We start from the raw sequence: 16,527 nt of genomic DNA, 5'->3' as shown, positions 1-16,527 counted from the left end.
AAAAAGATATTAGATGAGTTGTTTTGGGAGGAGCTTGAATATGCTTTATCTTTCACTTTGCCCATCTATAGCGTGATTAGAGCTATTGATACTGATAAACCTTCTCTTCATCTGGTTTATGAATGGTAGGAAAGTATGATTCAGAATGTCAAGAGAGCAATCTTCAAAAAAGAAAGGAAACAACTTAATGAAGATTCCGTCTTTTGGACTGCGGTGCACTCGATTTTGACTTCTCGTTGGAGTAAGAGTAATACTCCTCTTCATTGTATGGCACATTCTCTAAACCCCAAGTAAGTTTATAAATCTGTTTTTATTCTGTTTTTCTTATCAACTTATAAAATGGTAAAATTGGTTTTTGATCAGTAAGATTTTAATTGTTATATATATTTGTTGGATGCAGGTACTATAGTTCAGAGTGGCTTGTAGAAGAAGACAGTAGAAAAGCTCCACATCAAGATTTGGAGGTTACTAGAGAAAGAAAAAATTGCATCATGAAGTATTTTCCAAATCAAGATGAAAGGAGAGAGGTTAACGTTGAATATTCTAACTTCTCTTTATGCATGGAGGACTTTGGTAGTGTTGATGTGATTCATGATAGGTTTATCTTAGAACCTTTGAGATGGTGGGCAGTTCATGGATCTTCGGCACCAAAACTTCAAATCTTAGCATTCAAGTTACTTGGACAACCATTTTCATCCTCATGCTGCGAAAGGAATTGGAGTACATACAAGTTCATTCATTCTGCTATAAGAAACAAGATTGTTCTCCAAAGAGCGGAAGATTTAGTATTTGTGCATACTAACCTCCTTCTTCTATCAAGAAGGAGCTCTTCTTATAAAGAAGGCCCTAGCTGTATGTGGGATGTAGGAGGTGATCAATTTGATTCGCTGGATGAGATTAATTTGGGAAGACTTGAGTTTGAAGATCTTTCTCTTGATGAACCAGAATTGGAAGCTGTTTTGTTTGGTGGAGATGGGGAAAATGAGAACAATGATGAGTTCGATATTTGACTTAAAGCTTGAATTTTTTTTTATGTTATGTTGAGTTTTTTTTTGTTAACTTTTATGTTGAACTTCATTATTTAAATTATGTGTTGGGTTTTTATTTTTATTATTTTTATTTTATTAAGTGCTTCAATATTATATATATATATATATATATAAACGCTTCCAATACGTACCCGCTTCCTAAATATTTTAAAATTTTCGCTTCTACACTTCCGCTTCCGCGTCTCCGCTTCCGATTCCATGCAGCATAGGCAACCGCTATGCCAACAGTGTTATACTTGTCAAATGTTATAATTAAATCAATATAAACAACATATTTATATTTTAATTAAAAACAGAAAAATGGTTTTGTTTCCAAAGGGAATCAAAGGCAGGTTTAATGTGCGATACGAGTTGTATAAGAGTAGAGGGTTAGCTGCTAGGCTATGGTGGATATTCATTTTGTAAAGAAATGTGAACTTATTTATTCACAAAGATAAATATATCTTATCTAGGATACCATTTGTGCTATTCAGGATGGGTTTCCGAAAATCGAATATAAAAATGAGATTACCAAGATACAAGACCACTAAGCCAAGGTGTTATATCTCAAAATGAGTAAGCTTTTAAAATTAATATAAGAAATTCTCTTACTGATTGATACAAAAATTAAAAAATGTTCTGATTCCATTAAGGAAAAAGTGACCATAAAACAAGATGTGGGTTTCATAATACATCAATATTAGTCTTAAAACATAAGAGGGAAGTTGATAACATCAGATTAATCATCCATCCAACTTTCCCCAAACTTTGGCCAGTCAATTACTTTAACCTTGACATTAGCCAAGTTTCATTCGACTTCAATGTGCTCTGCTGTTAGTTTTTCCAACTCAGCAACAAATTCAAAGTTTTGAGCCGTGATAATGACATCAAGCAAATCAATTTGCGAAGAAATAGATTTTACTTTGCTCGAAGCCTCATTCCATTCAGATTCAGATTGCGTTTGTTCCTTGACCAAGCGGAGAATCGACTTGTAATGCTCCTCGTTTCCTTTTTCTCTTTGTTAACCATAAATTTTATATTATAAACGTTGGAAAGAACTTTGGAATTTCTGGATGGGTTTCCAGAATAGTAGAATATAGCCCTGGGATTTCGGAGAGTTGGTTCGGTTCGGGTCGGTTAATTCAGTTTTTCGGATTGTTCGGAATTTGGATATTTTGTCGAAACTAACAGAAACTGAATTCGGTTCGGTTCGGTTCGGTTCGGTTCGGAAATCGCTTTTATCGGTTTTTGGTTTTTCAAACCGAAAATATCCGAATTTGGATTTTTAACTGAATATCCAAAAATAATCGGTTATTTTCAGTTACTTTCGGTTTTTCGGTTAGTTTCGGATATGCCTAATTCTCGGTTTAGACATGAAACTTCATAAAACATTAGCACGTTGACAAATAAATAGCAAAAGAAACATATAATGTTCATCCTTTTTCAATCAACAACATAAACAAAAGATCAATCATTTTGAATCTACAACTCTTTGCACACATACAAAGAGGCATAGATTCATAGACACATATGGTTCTAAAACAGATTGAAAAATTCCAGACCAAAAACAAAACACCATCATCTCCTCAGTCTCGAACTGCAACCTGCAAATTATAGAAGTGAAAAAAATGGTTAAAACATACACCAAGCCACCAAAGACTCCAAAACAGCAAAGTGAGATAATTTACCTCTAATTGATCAATTCTTCTGGTATTGTTAGAGTCTCTGCATAATGAGAAAGAGATTCAAATGCCAAACTGAAAACATGAGAAATAAGTATGAAGAGTAAAATGCCCAAACGATTACCTAAAGACTCATCGAAGTCTAGTTCTTCAAACATCAGAGTCAAGCTTGCAAGCTTTTCTGCACTGATGCTATTTCAAAGCCACTGTTGTGTACACACAAGTGCTTCAATCATATATGGTGTAAGGCAGCTACGGAAAGGATCCAAAATCTGACCACTTGTACTGAAAGCCGACTCTGAAGCAACCAAAGAGACCTGAATAGCAAGCACATCCTTCGCCAGTTCTGATAATATTGGAAACTTGACAGAACTACGCTTCCACCATGATAGAACATTGTAGTCAAATCCCATTTTTTTGAACTTCTAGGAACAGGCATTTCCATCAGGTATATGTCAAGCTCACTACTAGCCTCTTCATTTGCAGCTTCTGAAACCATCTCAGAATACAAAGAATCTCTCCCTTCATACTCCTCATCGTCATCAGACATCTCAAACAAGCACTGTTTTCGCATTCTTACTCATGTTTCCTGCACTATCACCTTGAGATGGTGGACTTATCTTCACAACATACTCCTCATACAACTGTTTCATCAATGTCCTAATGGGGGTTCTGAGATGAGCACTTTCCACACTGTCCTTACCATAAAGCTTGTCGAAACAAATAGATGCAAATTGCATCTTGTTTCTAGGATCGAAGACACTAGCAATGATGACAAGCGGATTCATATTAATGAGCCCATCCCAATACTTCTCAAACTTGGTCCTCATTTATGTTGCTTGAATCCGTAGAAGATCATCTCTGTTGTTTCTCAAAGCTATCAAGTTCCTCTCAATGATCACAATTTCATTGTAACAACTAGTGGAGGTCACTGACTTTGATGCTTTAAATGCCAAAGTGCTTCCGAAAAAGAGTTTAAGAAACTTGACTAACCTATGCACTTCATCCCATCCCTGAGAAGTTGGAGGCCCAATCCTTTTCTGTCCATTCTCTTCAGACTCCTTGAAGTACTCATTGTACAACATGTCTTCGGCCAATAGCTTCCCAAATGCAACTCGGAATTCCAATGCAGCCGACAACATAAGATATGTAGAGTTCCAGCGTGTGACACAATCCAGAGACAAGCTCCCTCTACTAACCTTTCCATTAAGAACCCTCAGCTGAAAGGACTGAAGCCGTGTACCAGATGATCTAACGTACTTGACAGCATTCCTAATAGCCATTACACTCTCTTTCACCTCAGCTAGACCATCCATGACAATCAAGTTCAGTACATGCGCACAACAACGCATGTGTAGCAATGTACCATCCTTGATTAGCGCATTAGGTCCTAGTTCTCTACAAGCTTCAGTGAACAGACGCAATGCCTTGTCATTTCCTTTAGCATTGTCCACTGTCACTGTGAACACCTTCACAATTCCCCAATCCACTAGACATTGACTCAGATGCTCAGCAATGGTCTTTGTGATCTGTGACAGGTTTAAAGCTGATGATCCTCTTCTGCATATCCCAATTTCTGTCTATCCAGTGCGCTGTGACTACCATGTAGCTGTAGGATGTTGTAGGAGTGGTCCAAATGTCAGTGGTTAAGGAGACTCTGTTCTGCTCAAAGCAAAATAAGTGCTTCAAACTCGCTTTCTCCTTCATAAACATGCCAAATATATCTTCTGTTGCTGTTTTTCTGCAGTGAACCGTATACATGGGCAATACATTGTGACATAACCTCCTAAACCCCTCTGACTCCACAAAAGAAAACGGCAGCTCATTCAGCACAATCATCTCATTCACAGATCTCCTAAACAATCCAGCATCATACTTCACCGCAGTAACTACACCACCACTATCAGTTCCTAAACCCTCCTGACCACCACTTGCCTCAAAAGTTTGGAACAACTTACACCGGTTAATATGATTCTTCATTGCGCTAGTTACACTCTTTTTAGTATCGCATCCGATCTCCTGACCACAGTACCGACAGTTGCAGAGGCTCCAGTTATCTTCCTTTTGAATGAAGTGTTGCCACACCAATGCCCTATGAGCTTGCCTCTTCTTTGGTAACGGAGGAAGGTCAGTGCTCGATATCTCAGTGGCTGATCTTTTCTTTCCACAAGCTGCATCTCCAAGTATCTCATCATTGTCTTCACAACCTGACATCTGGAAAATAAAATGTTACTGATACAAGTTCATAACAAAGAAAGTAAGACAGTAATCAACTCATCCAAAGACACTAATAAGATGAACAAATTGCAGTTAGAATATAGACTAAGACCCACAAGAAACCCCATCATAAGAATCGATAAACACAAAACGTTTAGGTGATGATTGTTTTATTGGTTTTTTAGATTTTGGTTTTTGGTTTTTGGTTTTTAGTTTTTGGTTTTTAGCTTTTGGTTTTTAGTTTTTGGTTTTTGATTTTGCAGTAGATTTTAGTTTTTTGAAAAACTTGAATGGTGATTTTAGATTTTAGTTTTTGGTTTTTGATTTTTGCTTTTAAAAATAATAAAATGAAAATATTATTAAGAGTAAAAGAAAGAAAATATACTAGTCCTAGTCCTAGGTAATACTAAGTAAAACAAAAAAAGGAAATATAGCTTATATGTATCAACAATATTTTTGTTTTGTGATGACTAACTTCGAATAAAAACTATATTTTATTTATATGTATAGGAGTTATTTATTTTACATCAGTTTATTATTAGATAAAAATAACATTCAAATATTATAATATTTTTATTACAATAAAGCTTTTTTATAATTAGCATAGATGTAATTTACTATATTAAAAAAATGTAACCATCAGTTTATTATTTCATAAAATATTATTCAAATATTGTTATAATTTTATTAAAACTAAACTGTGTTATAATAAGAATATGTAATATGCCTTACGTGTGCCTTAAGTATTATATAGATGTGCTCATGAATTATTATTAGCAATCAAAAATGCCTTAGGTAAAGTGTCTTACGTTTTTTCCATAGTACCAAAATGCCTTACGTAAGTCAATTTGTAATAATGCATAAATGTAAAAAAAGGTTTTTGGCAAGAAAACTAGGAAAAACTGGTTTTTGGTTTTTGTTTAGAAATTGACAGTTATTTAAAAAACTAGGTTCCCTAGATTTTAGGGAAACTATTTTTTTAAAAAAGCTTGATTGGGTGAAAATTGGTTTTTGGAAAAACAAAAACCAAAAACTATTCTAAAAACTAGAAACAATCAACCTCTTAAAGTTTAAGTTTAAATTTTATACCCCATTATAAGAACCAAATCAAAAAATCCCTAATCAATTTTCACACAAACCCTAATATCCAAATCGATTTCAAACCCAAACAACAACCTGAATTTGACACAAAATAAGAGAAGGAAAAGGAAGATCTTACCTCGTGTCACAAAGATGGAAGAATCAGATGAAGAAGATGAGCATGATTGAGGATCTGATGAAGAAGAAGAGGCTCGGGTTTGAGAGAAGAGAAAGACGATTAGGTTAAGTAATTAGGTTTAGCCGTTTAAGTTAGAAGAAAATTATGTTAGGGTTATATAGTAGGTTTATTTTCGGTTAACCATTCGGAATTAGCGAACCGAACCGAACCGATGCAATAACCGAACATAATTTAAACTTGTGCCAATCGGTTTCTTCCTCCCAATAACCGAATTTTGTATTTCTCGGTTCGGTTCGGACCGTTCGGTTCGGTTCGGAATCCCAGGCCTAGTAGAATATAAGTGTGTTTCTTTCTAGCAAAAAAGTTTAACCTAAAAAATGAAATGAGATAAAAAACTAAGGATTGACATCTGCATATTTGGGAAATTTCAAATTGTGATTTGGAATTTTGGAGAAAAAAGAGCTAATATACATCTACCCGGATTCGAACACGAGATCTCTGGGGAAAAGAAGAATAAAGTATTGCCACTAGGCCGAGTGTGTTTCAATTGTTTGTTGATGTAAGTAAATGAATATAATCCATTGATTTTTATTCAATTAAAAAAATAAACAGTGATCCGATTCCAAAGAGAATCGAACGCTGGATGAGGCATTCGTTCCAGTTTCGTAAGAGAATCATCTGGTAGAAGCTGAAACAAAAATGTATTTTAACCGTAAATTTTATATTATAAACGTTGGAAAGAACTTTAGAATTACTGGATGGGTTTCCAGAATAGTTGTGTTGTCTATTACTGTGTTTCTTTTTAACAAAGAAGTTTAAACTAAAAAAATGAAATCATATCAAAAACTAAGAACTGATATCTGCATATTTGGGAAATTTCAAATTGTGATTTGAAATTTTGGAGAAAAATGCATTTAAACCTAAATTGTATATTACATAAGTTAGAAAGCATCTAACTTATTCAGGATAGGCTTCCAAAAGCAAATATATATGTGGCCGGTACATATCACGTAACCATTAAATAAACAACATCCAGAAAATGATCAATAAAAATGTAAATTATCAACAAACCATTGAAATGAAAAAGAATAGAACACATATGAATAGGAAACTTCATCATATAGCAGGAGAAGCAAATATATCAGTAGTTTGTTTGTTACAGCTAGTTGAATCACTAATAACCTGCAGGATTCAATTTGTTTAAAAGGTTTAGTACATGATCAGGAAGCTTATCCTGAATAATCTAAAAAAGAAGAAAATCATACAAACACAAACAAAAAAAAAAGAAATTATAAACGATATTACATGTTTTTCTCTCTGCACAGTAGAGCCAAAAAATGGAATAGCATTCAAAGGAGCAGGAGAAGCAATTGTATCAATAGTTTACTTGTTACATCTAGCTGAATCAGTAATAACCTGCATGATTCAATTTGTTTGGAAAGTTTAGTACATGATCAGGAAGCCTATCATGAATAGTCTAAGAAAAAAAGAAAATCATACAAACACACAAAAAAAAAAAAATAGAAACAATGTACTTGTTTTTCTCTCTGCACAGTAGAACCAAAAACTGGAATATCATTCAAAGGAATATGAGAAGCAAATGTATCAGTAGTTTACGTGGTACAGCTAGCTGAATTAGTAATAACCTGCAAAAGTCAAGTTGTTTTGGAAGGTTTAGTACATAAATAGGATAGCTTTCTTGAATAATTTAGTTGAAACAAAACAACAAACCTTAACACACAACCGACATATTCCATCAAATGCTCTAATCTTGCCGATGAAACTTCCAAGCTGACGAGTATTTCCTATGGAGATTGGGGGAAAACTTTAATAATACTTTTCAAGTCTAACGAAATCCTATAACTCAAACTTATTTCTTCCTCTTTAAAACTAAAATCTTTGGAGGCCATCTTCAACAAATCTTCATACCGAATATCTTCTTCTATGTAAATAAAAGATGCATTTCTATTCTTATCAACATTAAACTCCCACTGGAGAGATTCTTTTGAGCTCCATTGTCCACAAATACAAAAAACTTCAGTCATAGTTCAAAAATTTGTTAAAAAATCACAAGCAAATCTCAAAAAGACCAACCACAAAAACATTTAAGTAAACTTGTGAGTATAGAAGGTGAAGATGACGACAATCCAATCTTAAGTTTCAAAACAACTAGAAAATCCAATTACAAAGACATTTACGTAAACTTGTGAGTCTAGAAGGTGAAGATGACGACGGTTCAATCTTAAATTTCAAAACAACTATAAAATCCAATCGTAGAGACATTTAAGTAAACTTGTGAGTCTAAAAGGTGAAGATGACGACAATCCAATCTTAAGTTTCAAAACAACTAGAAAAGCCAATCGCAACAACATATCATCAATTTATAATGAACATGAAATGATGATATCTTGATCAGATAGGTGATACGAGATAATGAGATACAAAGACGACGACAGATCGAGGACGATGCAGAGGCGCATACGATGACAGATCGAAGACTATGCAAGGGCGTAGACGACGACGGATCGAGGACGATGCGGAGGCGCATACGACGGACGACAATACGGAAGCGAGACAGACACGACGGACGGCGATAGGAAGACGACGGCACAGCTTCGTGGGAGACGATGGTAAAACTTACGAAAATTTTCAAAATGTTTTTTTATTATTTAATAATTTAGGTTAAATTAAAATTGAGGGTAACCTGGTAATTTACTATCATTAAATGAAACATTCTGTCAAATTGGGGCTTGGAGTTTATATTTGGAAGAAAACTTGATTTAAGACTATCTATGGTCATTTCTCAAACTAAAAACCAAAAAGTATTTTTTTAAAATTGATCCAAAAATCCAAATTAGCTTCTAAAATAAATAGTCCAAAACTAAATAAATATCTTAAATAATCAATTTTATATTTAATTTTTATTGAATATCTCAAATACTTAAAACTGAAATCAATCAAATTGAAGTTAATTAGATTCTAATTCTGTCTTAACTGAACCGACCCTACGATATAAAAAACATGAATGGAGCTTAGGAGACTTATTTTGAAAATAAACTCTAAAATAGATGCTCGAACATATGTATGTAGCCATGTAGGTTGTGAAGATTTAAAGCAAACAAAAATGAAGAGAGAACAAAAATTGATTATTACGTATTATGATTACAGAGTTTTTTCGCTCTTATAGTGTCCACCCAAGCAAAACAAAAAATATTCTAACAATAAAATCCATTTAAAGTGCACAAGCAGAACAACTAGTTGTAGGGAACAGACTTTTGGTTACAAGGCAATAGGAAAAAATAAGGATACCAATTGGGAGTTTTGTTTCCCTTTTATTGCTTTAACGTGTCTGGCTCTGCAAGGAATGTCTTTGTAACCTTATGCACTTACAGCTGGAGCAAGCGCAGTAGCTGGAGAAGCACCACCAGTGGTTGGCCTAAGAAAATGAGAAAATTTTAAGTAGATGTTTTTTCTTAAATATTTGAGTATTGATGAAAATATGCCTAAGGGAAGGGGAGTATAACTTACAATCCAGCTAAAACTTTGACAGCATCATAGATAACCCATTGAGCTCCAGTAAGTGTTCCTATCATGAAAATGCGAAGAGGAAGTCCACGAGTAAACATACCCAATAACCCTAGCCTCTTTACTGCCTGTAGCACAAGAAAGAAATCAAAAACAAGTCAGAGCAGCGCATATGTATCAATGAACAGCACTCTGATTTGCATGTAGTTTCACTTACATCACTAACAGTTGCTCCTTTAGAGTTATTGAGGAAAGAGACCAAGTTATCTGCAGGATGTGAGATAACAGCGCAGAAAATTCCTGCAATGTATCCACCGGCGAAGCTAACTCCTAGCTGAACTGGCTCTGAGCACTCTTCCTTTGGGGTAGGAATCACTTTCTTGTATATGAGCTCCACAGTGTTCTCAAAAGTAGCAAATTTCATCATGGTATCTGCAAAAACCTCTAAATTTGTTTACCTATGATACTTTTATTTTGTGAATAGAGCCGATTCTGAACACAACACAGTGAAGCATTAGTTTTGCCCCAAAATTATAAAAAATAATTTATAAATATAGTCTCCAAATTGTTAAAAAGGTTCTATACAAGATTGTCTTTAGTATAACTGTATAAGGACTTACATGGAATCTGGCGTCCCCATAGAGGAACAAGCCCTTTGAACAACCCTCGAACGCCTTCTGATCTAATGATCTTTGGTAGACCATCAGATAAACCGCGGGCGAAGCCAGGCTGAGTCTGGACCCTGACTTTGACAGCTTCCATTGGACAGAGAGCCACATCTGCGACGATCTCCGCAGAGGCAGAGCCAGCTAGGTAAATGAGGGTCTTGTATTTGGCTGCGTTTTCTGGTCCAACAATGTCTGAGTAGTATTTTTTGGCGTACTCATATAGACCGTATTTAAAAGCTCCCTGAGCACTGTACCCTATAAGAGTTGGTGACCAGCCTCTGGTGAAACCCTTGAGCCCTTGCTCTTTGATTGTTGTCTTGAAAGCAGAAGTTATGTTCTTGTACTTGGATGGATCAATCTGATCAAAATATAAAACAATTAGGGAGTTTTCTTTAAATTCGTGGAGAGTTGTTATTTGTGTTTGCTATATTAGCTTTAGCTCAGATTCTCTATGATTGAACATCAAAATCGTGCAAAGATTGAAAAGCCTCCGACGCAGTTGAACATTCAGTGCCGTGTAAAACAAGAAACTCAAAAGTTGACACTACGTGTAAAGTAGCATGAAATGATAATATAAATAAAAGTAGGAATAACTAGATGGAGAGGAGAAACAGTCAAACTAGATGTATATTCAGATTAGTAAACATACGGATATCTCACATATTTAATATTATTATAATTTGTCATATAATTGAAATTATGCCCATGTTATAAGATTCTAGTTTTTTTTTTTTTTTGACAATTGCATAAGATTCTAGTTCAACCACAAAAATCGTTATTTTGCAGTTAATTTTCGCTTAATAACTCTTGAATTAATGTTTATTTCGCTAAATATTTACCCACCACGGATATCTCACATATTTAATATTATTATAATTTGTCATATAATTAAAATTATGCCCATGTTATAAGATTCTACTAGTTTTTTTTTTTGACAATTGCATAAGATTCTAGTTGAACCTTAATATTTTTGAATGAACACCATTTAATTATATTGATAGAATTAACAAAAATAGAATTAACAAAAATCGTTATTTTGCAGTTAATTTTCGCTTAATAACTCTTGAATTAATGTTTATTTCGCTAAATATTTACCCACCACGTACATAGCTTTCGAATAAGGTTCGAAAATGTTAATACGAAGAATCAGTTCTGCTAAAAGAAGAACAATACAGTTTTAGTTTAGAAACTTCACCTGCATATTACATTTCAGGACATCGAGTGGCGTAACGGCCGTGTGGGTGACGCCGCAGCTCAGCATCCCACCGAACGTACACGCCGTGAAATACGCCGGAGAGTACAATTCTACTTTCTCATTCGGAGCGGGAATCGCAAAACTTTGACCGTTCGATGAGACTGAAGAAGTCTTCAGAGACCTCAACGGCTGTGCTTTGTGTTGCGTCATGTTCGTCGCTGGTTCATGCAACTGAAACAGACGATGATCCGAAGAGTAGAGGAAGCTCGGGATCAACGATCTGCTCGAGTCCGACATTTGCGGAGGAAGAGAAAAATAGATTGACTTGTGTTGGTTATGACTTTTCTTTTTTTGGAAAGAAATGTGATTTTGTTGTGGAAGGCGAGAAGATCTCAGGTTGAATTTATAGGTGCTGATAGCTTCGTTATAGTATGTCATATTTGACTGACGTCACAAAACATTCAAATACTGGCTTGTCACGACTCTTTGCGTGTCAACAAGGATTTGGATTTGCGCTACTGAATATTTTATTTGCAGCTTAATAATATGACATTTCCTAATACTAGTATGATTTAAATACGACTTCTTAGTGACTTTTGTTGGTTTCTCTTTGTTGGTCTTTACGCTCTGTTATTGAAATAAAACACTATCTAAGGTTTTTTACATTTGAAAACTTAAAAAAAGAATGAAAATGTTTACGAGCTTTCGGCTTTAGTTAACCGGGCCAAGCCCACACTTAAAACTCATAATAATATAACTTTTTCTTACTCAGAACCCATTAAAGTACAGAAATTAGAGAGCCCATTAACCCAGTTGATAGAAGACGATCAGTTCTTTGTCTCTCCTAGCGGAAATCACGAAGCTGAGGAGGAAACGGTTTGTGGAGATGAGAGGAGGGTGAGGATTGCGGTGTGGTCAGATCAATCTGGAGAGAGCCATGCTTGCATCATCGCCGAGGATAGAACATGGTTTGTTTCTCTGAAACTTAGAATCTTGTTTCTCAGTTGCCGATCTATGATTGCAAAGATTGATTGCATCCACTGATCGGAACACGTTAGTGTGCAGACAAGCATTCCTTTCGTTCCACGTCCAGTACATGGTTGATTTCCAAGCAAGGAGGGCGAGGAGAGTCCGAGGTCGTCTTGTCTTGTTCCTGGGGAGCGCGATCATGTGCGCAACAGTAGTATCCCAGTCTCTTGCTGGAGTAATCCGACACCGAGAAGCAACCAGTGACCAAAGATCGAAACTGAAAGGACAGGAGTGGTAGAGATGGTTTCTAGTCTCCATTGCAGAGTTGCAGAGAAAACAGTGTGGAGGAACCTGTAGCCCCCATCCAATCAGCCTATCTCTTGTGGGGCAGCGATTTTGGATCACCAACCAAGCGAAGAAACTGTGCCGTGGAATCTCATATGAAGACCAAACCGTCTTTGCCCAAGTTACATCGCTAATGTCACCACAAATGTATGTGTAGACTTCTCCCGTACTAAAAGATTGGGAGATTTTACCTTCCAACTCCCATTCATAGTAGTCATCTTGTTGAGTGAGAGCGATGGTAGTTAGGTAAGTGTGAAGTTGAACTTGCTCTTCTGTCCTTGCAGGGGGAAGCCGCCATACTCCATTTCTGCAAAGCGATGCTAATGAAGCTTTTAAGGGGATGCCAAACCTAGTTGGGGAATTACTTAAGAACGTGGAGAGGCTTCCAAAAGGAGTCCAATTGTCATACCAAAACCTCGCAGATTCTCCATTCTCTAGGCTCAATTTTATCAGGGGGAAGACCTCTTGTCTCAGTTTGAGGAGCTTGTTCGCCAGCCAAGAGTAGGAACTGCTTGGCTTAGTAGTCCAGTAAATGTGAATGGAGCCTTTGAGGATCACTTCTTTAAACCAAGCCACCCACACCGAGCCTGCCCTGAAGAACAGCATCCAATTCAGTTTAAAGCAGCACGCCTTATTCCAAGTGTGAAGGTCTCTGATTCCCAAGCCTCCCTGATCCTTTGTAAGTACCACTGTCTCCCATGAAACTCTTGCAGAGTTGTGACTCTCAGTATTTCCCTTCCATAAGAACACACTGCATAGGAAATTAATTCGCTTCACACACGCTTTTGGCAGGATAAAGGCAGAGCACCATAAAGTAGTTATCCCTGCAATCACGGTCTTGATGAGGAGAAGCCTGCCTGAGAAGGAAAGTGACTTCACTGACCAAGAAGAGAACTTCGATTTGATCTGATGAATGAGTGGCTCACAGTTGGTTAAGTTCAGTTTCTTTGAGTTAAGGGGGACGCCCAAGTACCGTACAGGTAAGATCCCACACGACATTCCCGTTGACGCTTGTATTGTTTCCACTTCTTGAGTTGAGAGGCTTGATGCAAAGAAACTTGTTTTCTGATAGCTGACCGCCAAGCCAGATCTCTGCTCAAACTCACGGAGGACTTAAATGGTCTCCATAGTTTGGCTACAGATCGTGGTTTTCTTTTTATTTTAATTTGTTCATGAATGAAGAAGAATCACTCTGTGAAGACCTTGCTTGATCTACTTCAGAAAAAACAACTTAACTTTTACTGCTAATGAGAGATTGAGATTAAGGGCTACAATTCTTGTGAAAAAGATATTTATAGCCAATAATCTAGTGACTCATATAGCAGTAGAGAACCTTCTTAGAGCTAGAAATTTCTAAAAGTTTTGCAAGTATTCCTGAAAAAATGGTCTTTGATTTTTTACATGAAGAAATGAAGAAGATTACCTCTGAAGTGTTGGAGAAAAACCAATACAGGATTTCTGGGTTTATATTCAGTTATGAGCATTATCTTATGTCAATCAAACTAGGCACATTGTTTGGTGATGGAGATGATGAAAAAAAAGTTTACATTATGCTTGCGTTGCATAGGAATCACCAAATATGGAATAGGTGACCAATGTTGATAGGAACCAAAAGGTAATGTTTATAAGGTTTTATAAAATTATTTTAATCTTCGCATTCTTCTTTTGCGATTGTTTAATAATGCTAATATTGGACAAAATTGTCAAAAGTATCTTTGGAAATCTCGAATTGCATATCAACTTGGTTGAAGACGTTGACACTCAATTTGGAAGATTTTTTGATCTTGGCAAAAGAGGATATCGTATGAAGAGAAATGATTGGTTTATGGAAGTATCAACATTGTTGTTGCTGATGCTGAAGTGAATAAAGAGAATTATGCTCATGGCAATGATGTAACTGCAAAAAAAAGTGAATTCCTTACTTATAGGGTATCGTTTTTGGAAGGAAGAGTGAAGTACCACGAAGATCTTTTGAACATTCGTCAAAAACCCGAGAAGATCAACTATTTTATATATTTGTATCGTGTTGAAAATGAAACAGAAGATTCATATGCTTCTAACTTGTAATAGAAACTTGAGAAGTCACATGAAACTGAAAGTGACACAAAAACCAAGGTTTGTTATTTGTAAAGTTTTCATATTTTAAATACAATGTATTTGTAAAGGCATATTAACATATAATTTTGTAGGAAATGGACATAATGCCCAAAAGGAATTGGGTGACAAAGAAGTGTAAATATCTTATATAATTTCATAAGGCCTTATTAATTTGAAGACGCTAAGTTATTGATTGTCTTGTAATATTAGGAAAAGAAAAAATGTATAAGATCTCCACGTGAACCTAAAGGTGGGTATGAGAAAGCTTAAAAAATAAAGAAGTAAGTGAAATATAATCTTTTCTAATGATTGCATTGTGATTATTCTATAAATCTTGTTAAATCTTGTTGATATGCCTTGAATCTGGATGTTATATCTAGGATATGGATGTTACATCACGTATATCATACCGCCTTGGTTGCATCAAGAGCATTACACAAGTTATTATGGATGTTACATCTGATCGTGGGCTTAGGCCCATGAGTCCGTATAATCTAGGATTTTAGATGCGAGATGCTATTATATATATATTGTATTCGAAGTAACCCTAAACTTGCACTTTGTAAGCTCAATATCTCCTCCAATAATAAGATCTCTCTTTGCCCGTTGACGTAGCCCTAGAGGTGAACCACGTTAAATATCTGTGTCGTAGTTACATCGCTTTTATTCATCTGTTTCCGCATATGTTCCTTCTCACGTCCGTCACAACAAACTGGTATCAGAGCTTGGGGTTGGTGATCTGGTGAGACGATGTCTGGAATAATCGCGAAGATCGACAAGTTTGATGGGAGAAATAGCTTTAGTCTTTGGCAGATCAAGAAGCAGGCATTGCTGAAGCAACAAGGCATCTGGGGACCATTGTCAGAGAAGAAATCTGAAGCAGCTGATTTGCAGGCATTGCTGAAGCAACAATTTTGTTGTGTCTAGCAGACGAGATTATCATCGAAGTATCAGATGAGAAAACGGTTGCTAGTTTGTGGCAGAAGTTGGAGAGTTTATACATGACAAAATCTCTGACGAACAAGCTACTTCTGAAACAACGCCTCTTTGCCTTGCGTATGCAAGAAGGTATTGAGCTTCGCGACCATCTTGACAAGCTAAATTTGATATTACTGGAGCTGCATAACATCGATGTTAAGGTGGAGGATGAAGACGCAGCACTAATCCTGTTGGTATCTCTACCGAACTCCTTCGAGAACTTCGTGCAATCGTTCATCGTTGGCAAATATACAGTGAAACTGGAAGAAATTAGGTTGGCGCTTCATAGTCGGGAATTGCGCCATAAGGCATTCAGCTCAGGGATAGACAATCAAGCATCGGGGTTGTTTGTCAGTGGTGTGAAAGGACATGGGAACAGAAGGACTTCGAAAGATAGGAAGTCGTTTCCAAGGGATCCTAAAGCATCTGATATTTGCAGCTATTGCAAAGAGAAGGGACATTGGAAGTCAGACTGTCCCAAGATCAAGGAGCAGCAGTTTGGGTCTGTTGCAGTAGCCGAGGATGAAACCAAGTCTGACGACGACATCTCTCTTGTTGTGAACGGACACACACACTCTTCTGATGTGTGAGTTCTTGATACGGG

At 36.2% G+C, this 16,527-nt stretch overlaps 2 protein-coding genes across 2 annotated transcripts; both read right to left on the bottom strand.

Annotated features, from left to right (window-relative positions):
- Window positions 1-3,540: 3,540 nt before the first annotated feature.
- LOC106330594 (zinc finger BED domain-containing protein RICESLEEPER 2-like) lies at window positions 3,541-4,924 on the bottom strand. The gene is made up of 2 exons (XM_013769036.1): window positions 4,313-4,924; window positions 3,541-4,239 (listed from the first exon to the last, which is right to left on the bottom strand). The coding sequence occupies exons 1-2, from the start codon at window positions 4,922-4,924 to the stop codon at window positions 3,541-3,543; spliced, it is 1,311 nt and encodes a 436-aa protein (XP_013624490.1).
- A 4,373-nt stretch (window positions 4,925-9,297) lies between these two features.
- LOC106332912 (mitochondrial phosphate carrier protein 2, mitochondrial) lies at window positions 9,298-11,893 on the bottom strand. The gene is made up of 5 exons (XM_013771399.1): window positions 11,535-11,893; window positions 10,292-10,697; window positions 9,889-10,103; window positions 9,675-9,799; window positions 9,298-9,582 (listed from the first exon to the last, which is right to left on the bottom strand). Exons 1-5 carry the CDS (start codon window positions 11,829-11,831, stop codon window positions 9,525-9,527), a joined length of 1,101 nt encoding a protein of 366 aa, XP_013626853.1. The 5' UTR covers window positions 11,832-11,893; the 3' UTR covers window positions 9,298-9,524.
- Window positions 11,894-16,527: the final 4,634 nt, after the last annotated feature.

This window comes from Brassica oleracea, chromosome C3, assembly GCF_000695525.1.
Source record: "Brassica oleracea var. oleracea cultivar TO1000 chromosome C3, BOL, whole genome shotgun sequence".
Taxonomy (NCBI): domain Eukaryota; kingdom Viridiplantae; phylum Streptophyta; class Magnoliopsida; order Brassicales; family Brassicaceae; genus Brassica; species Brassica oleracea.
Note: the sequence above shows the minus strand (reverse complement) of the source record. Positions and strands in the feature narration are given on the sequence as shown.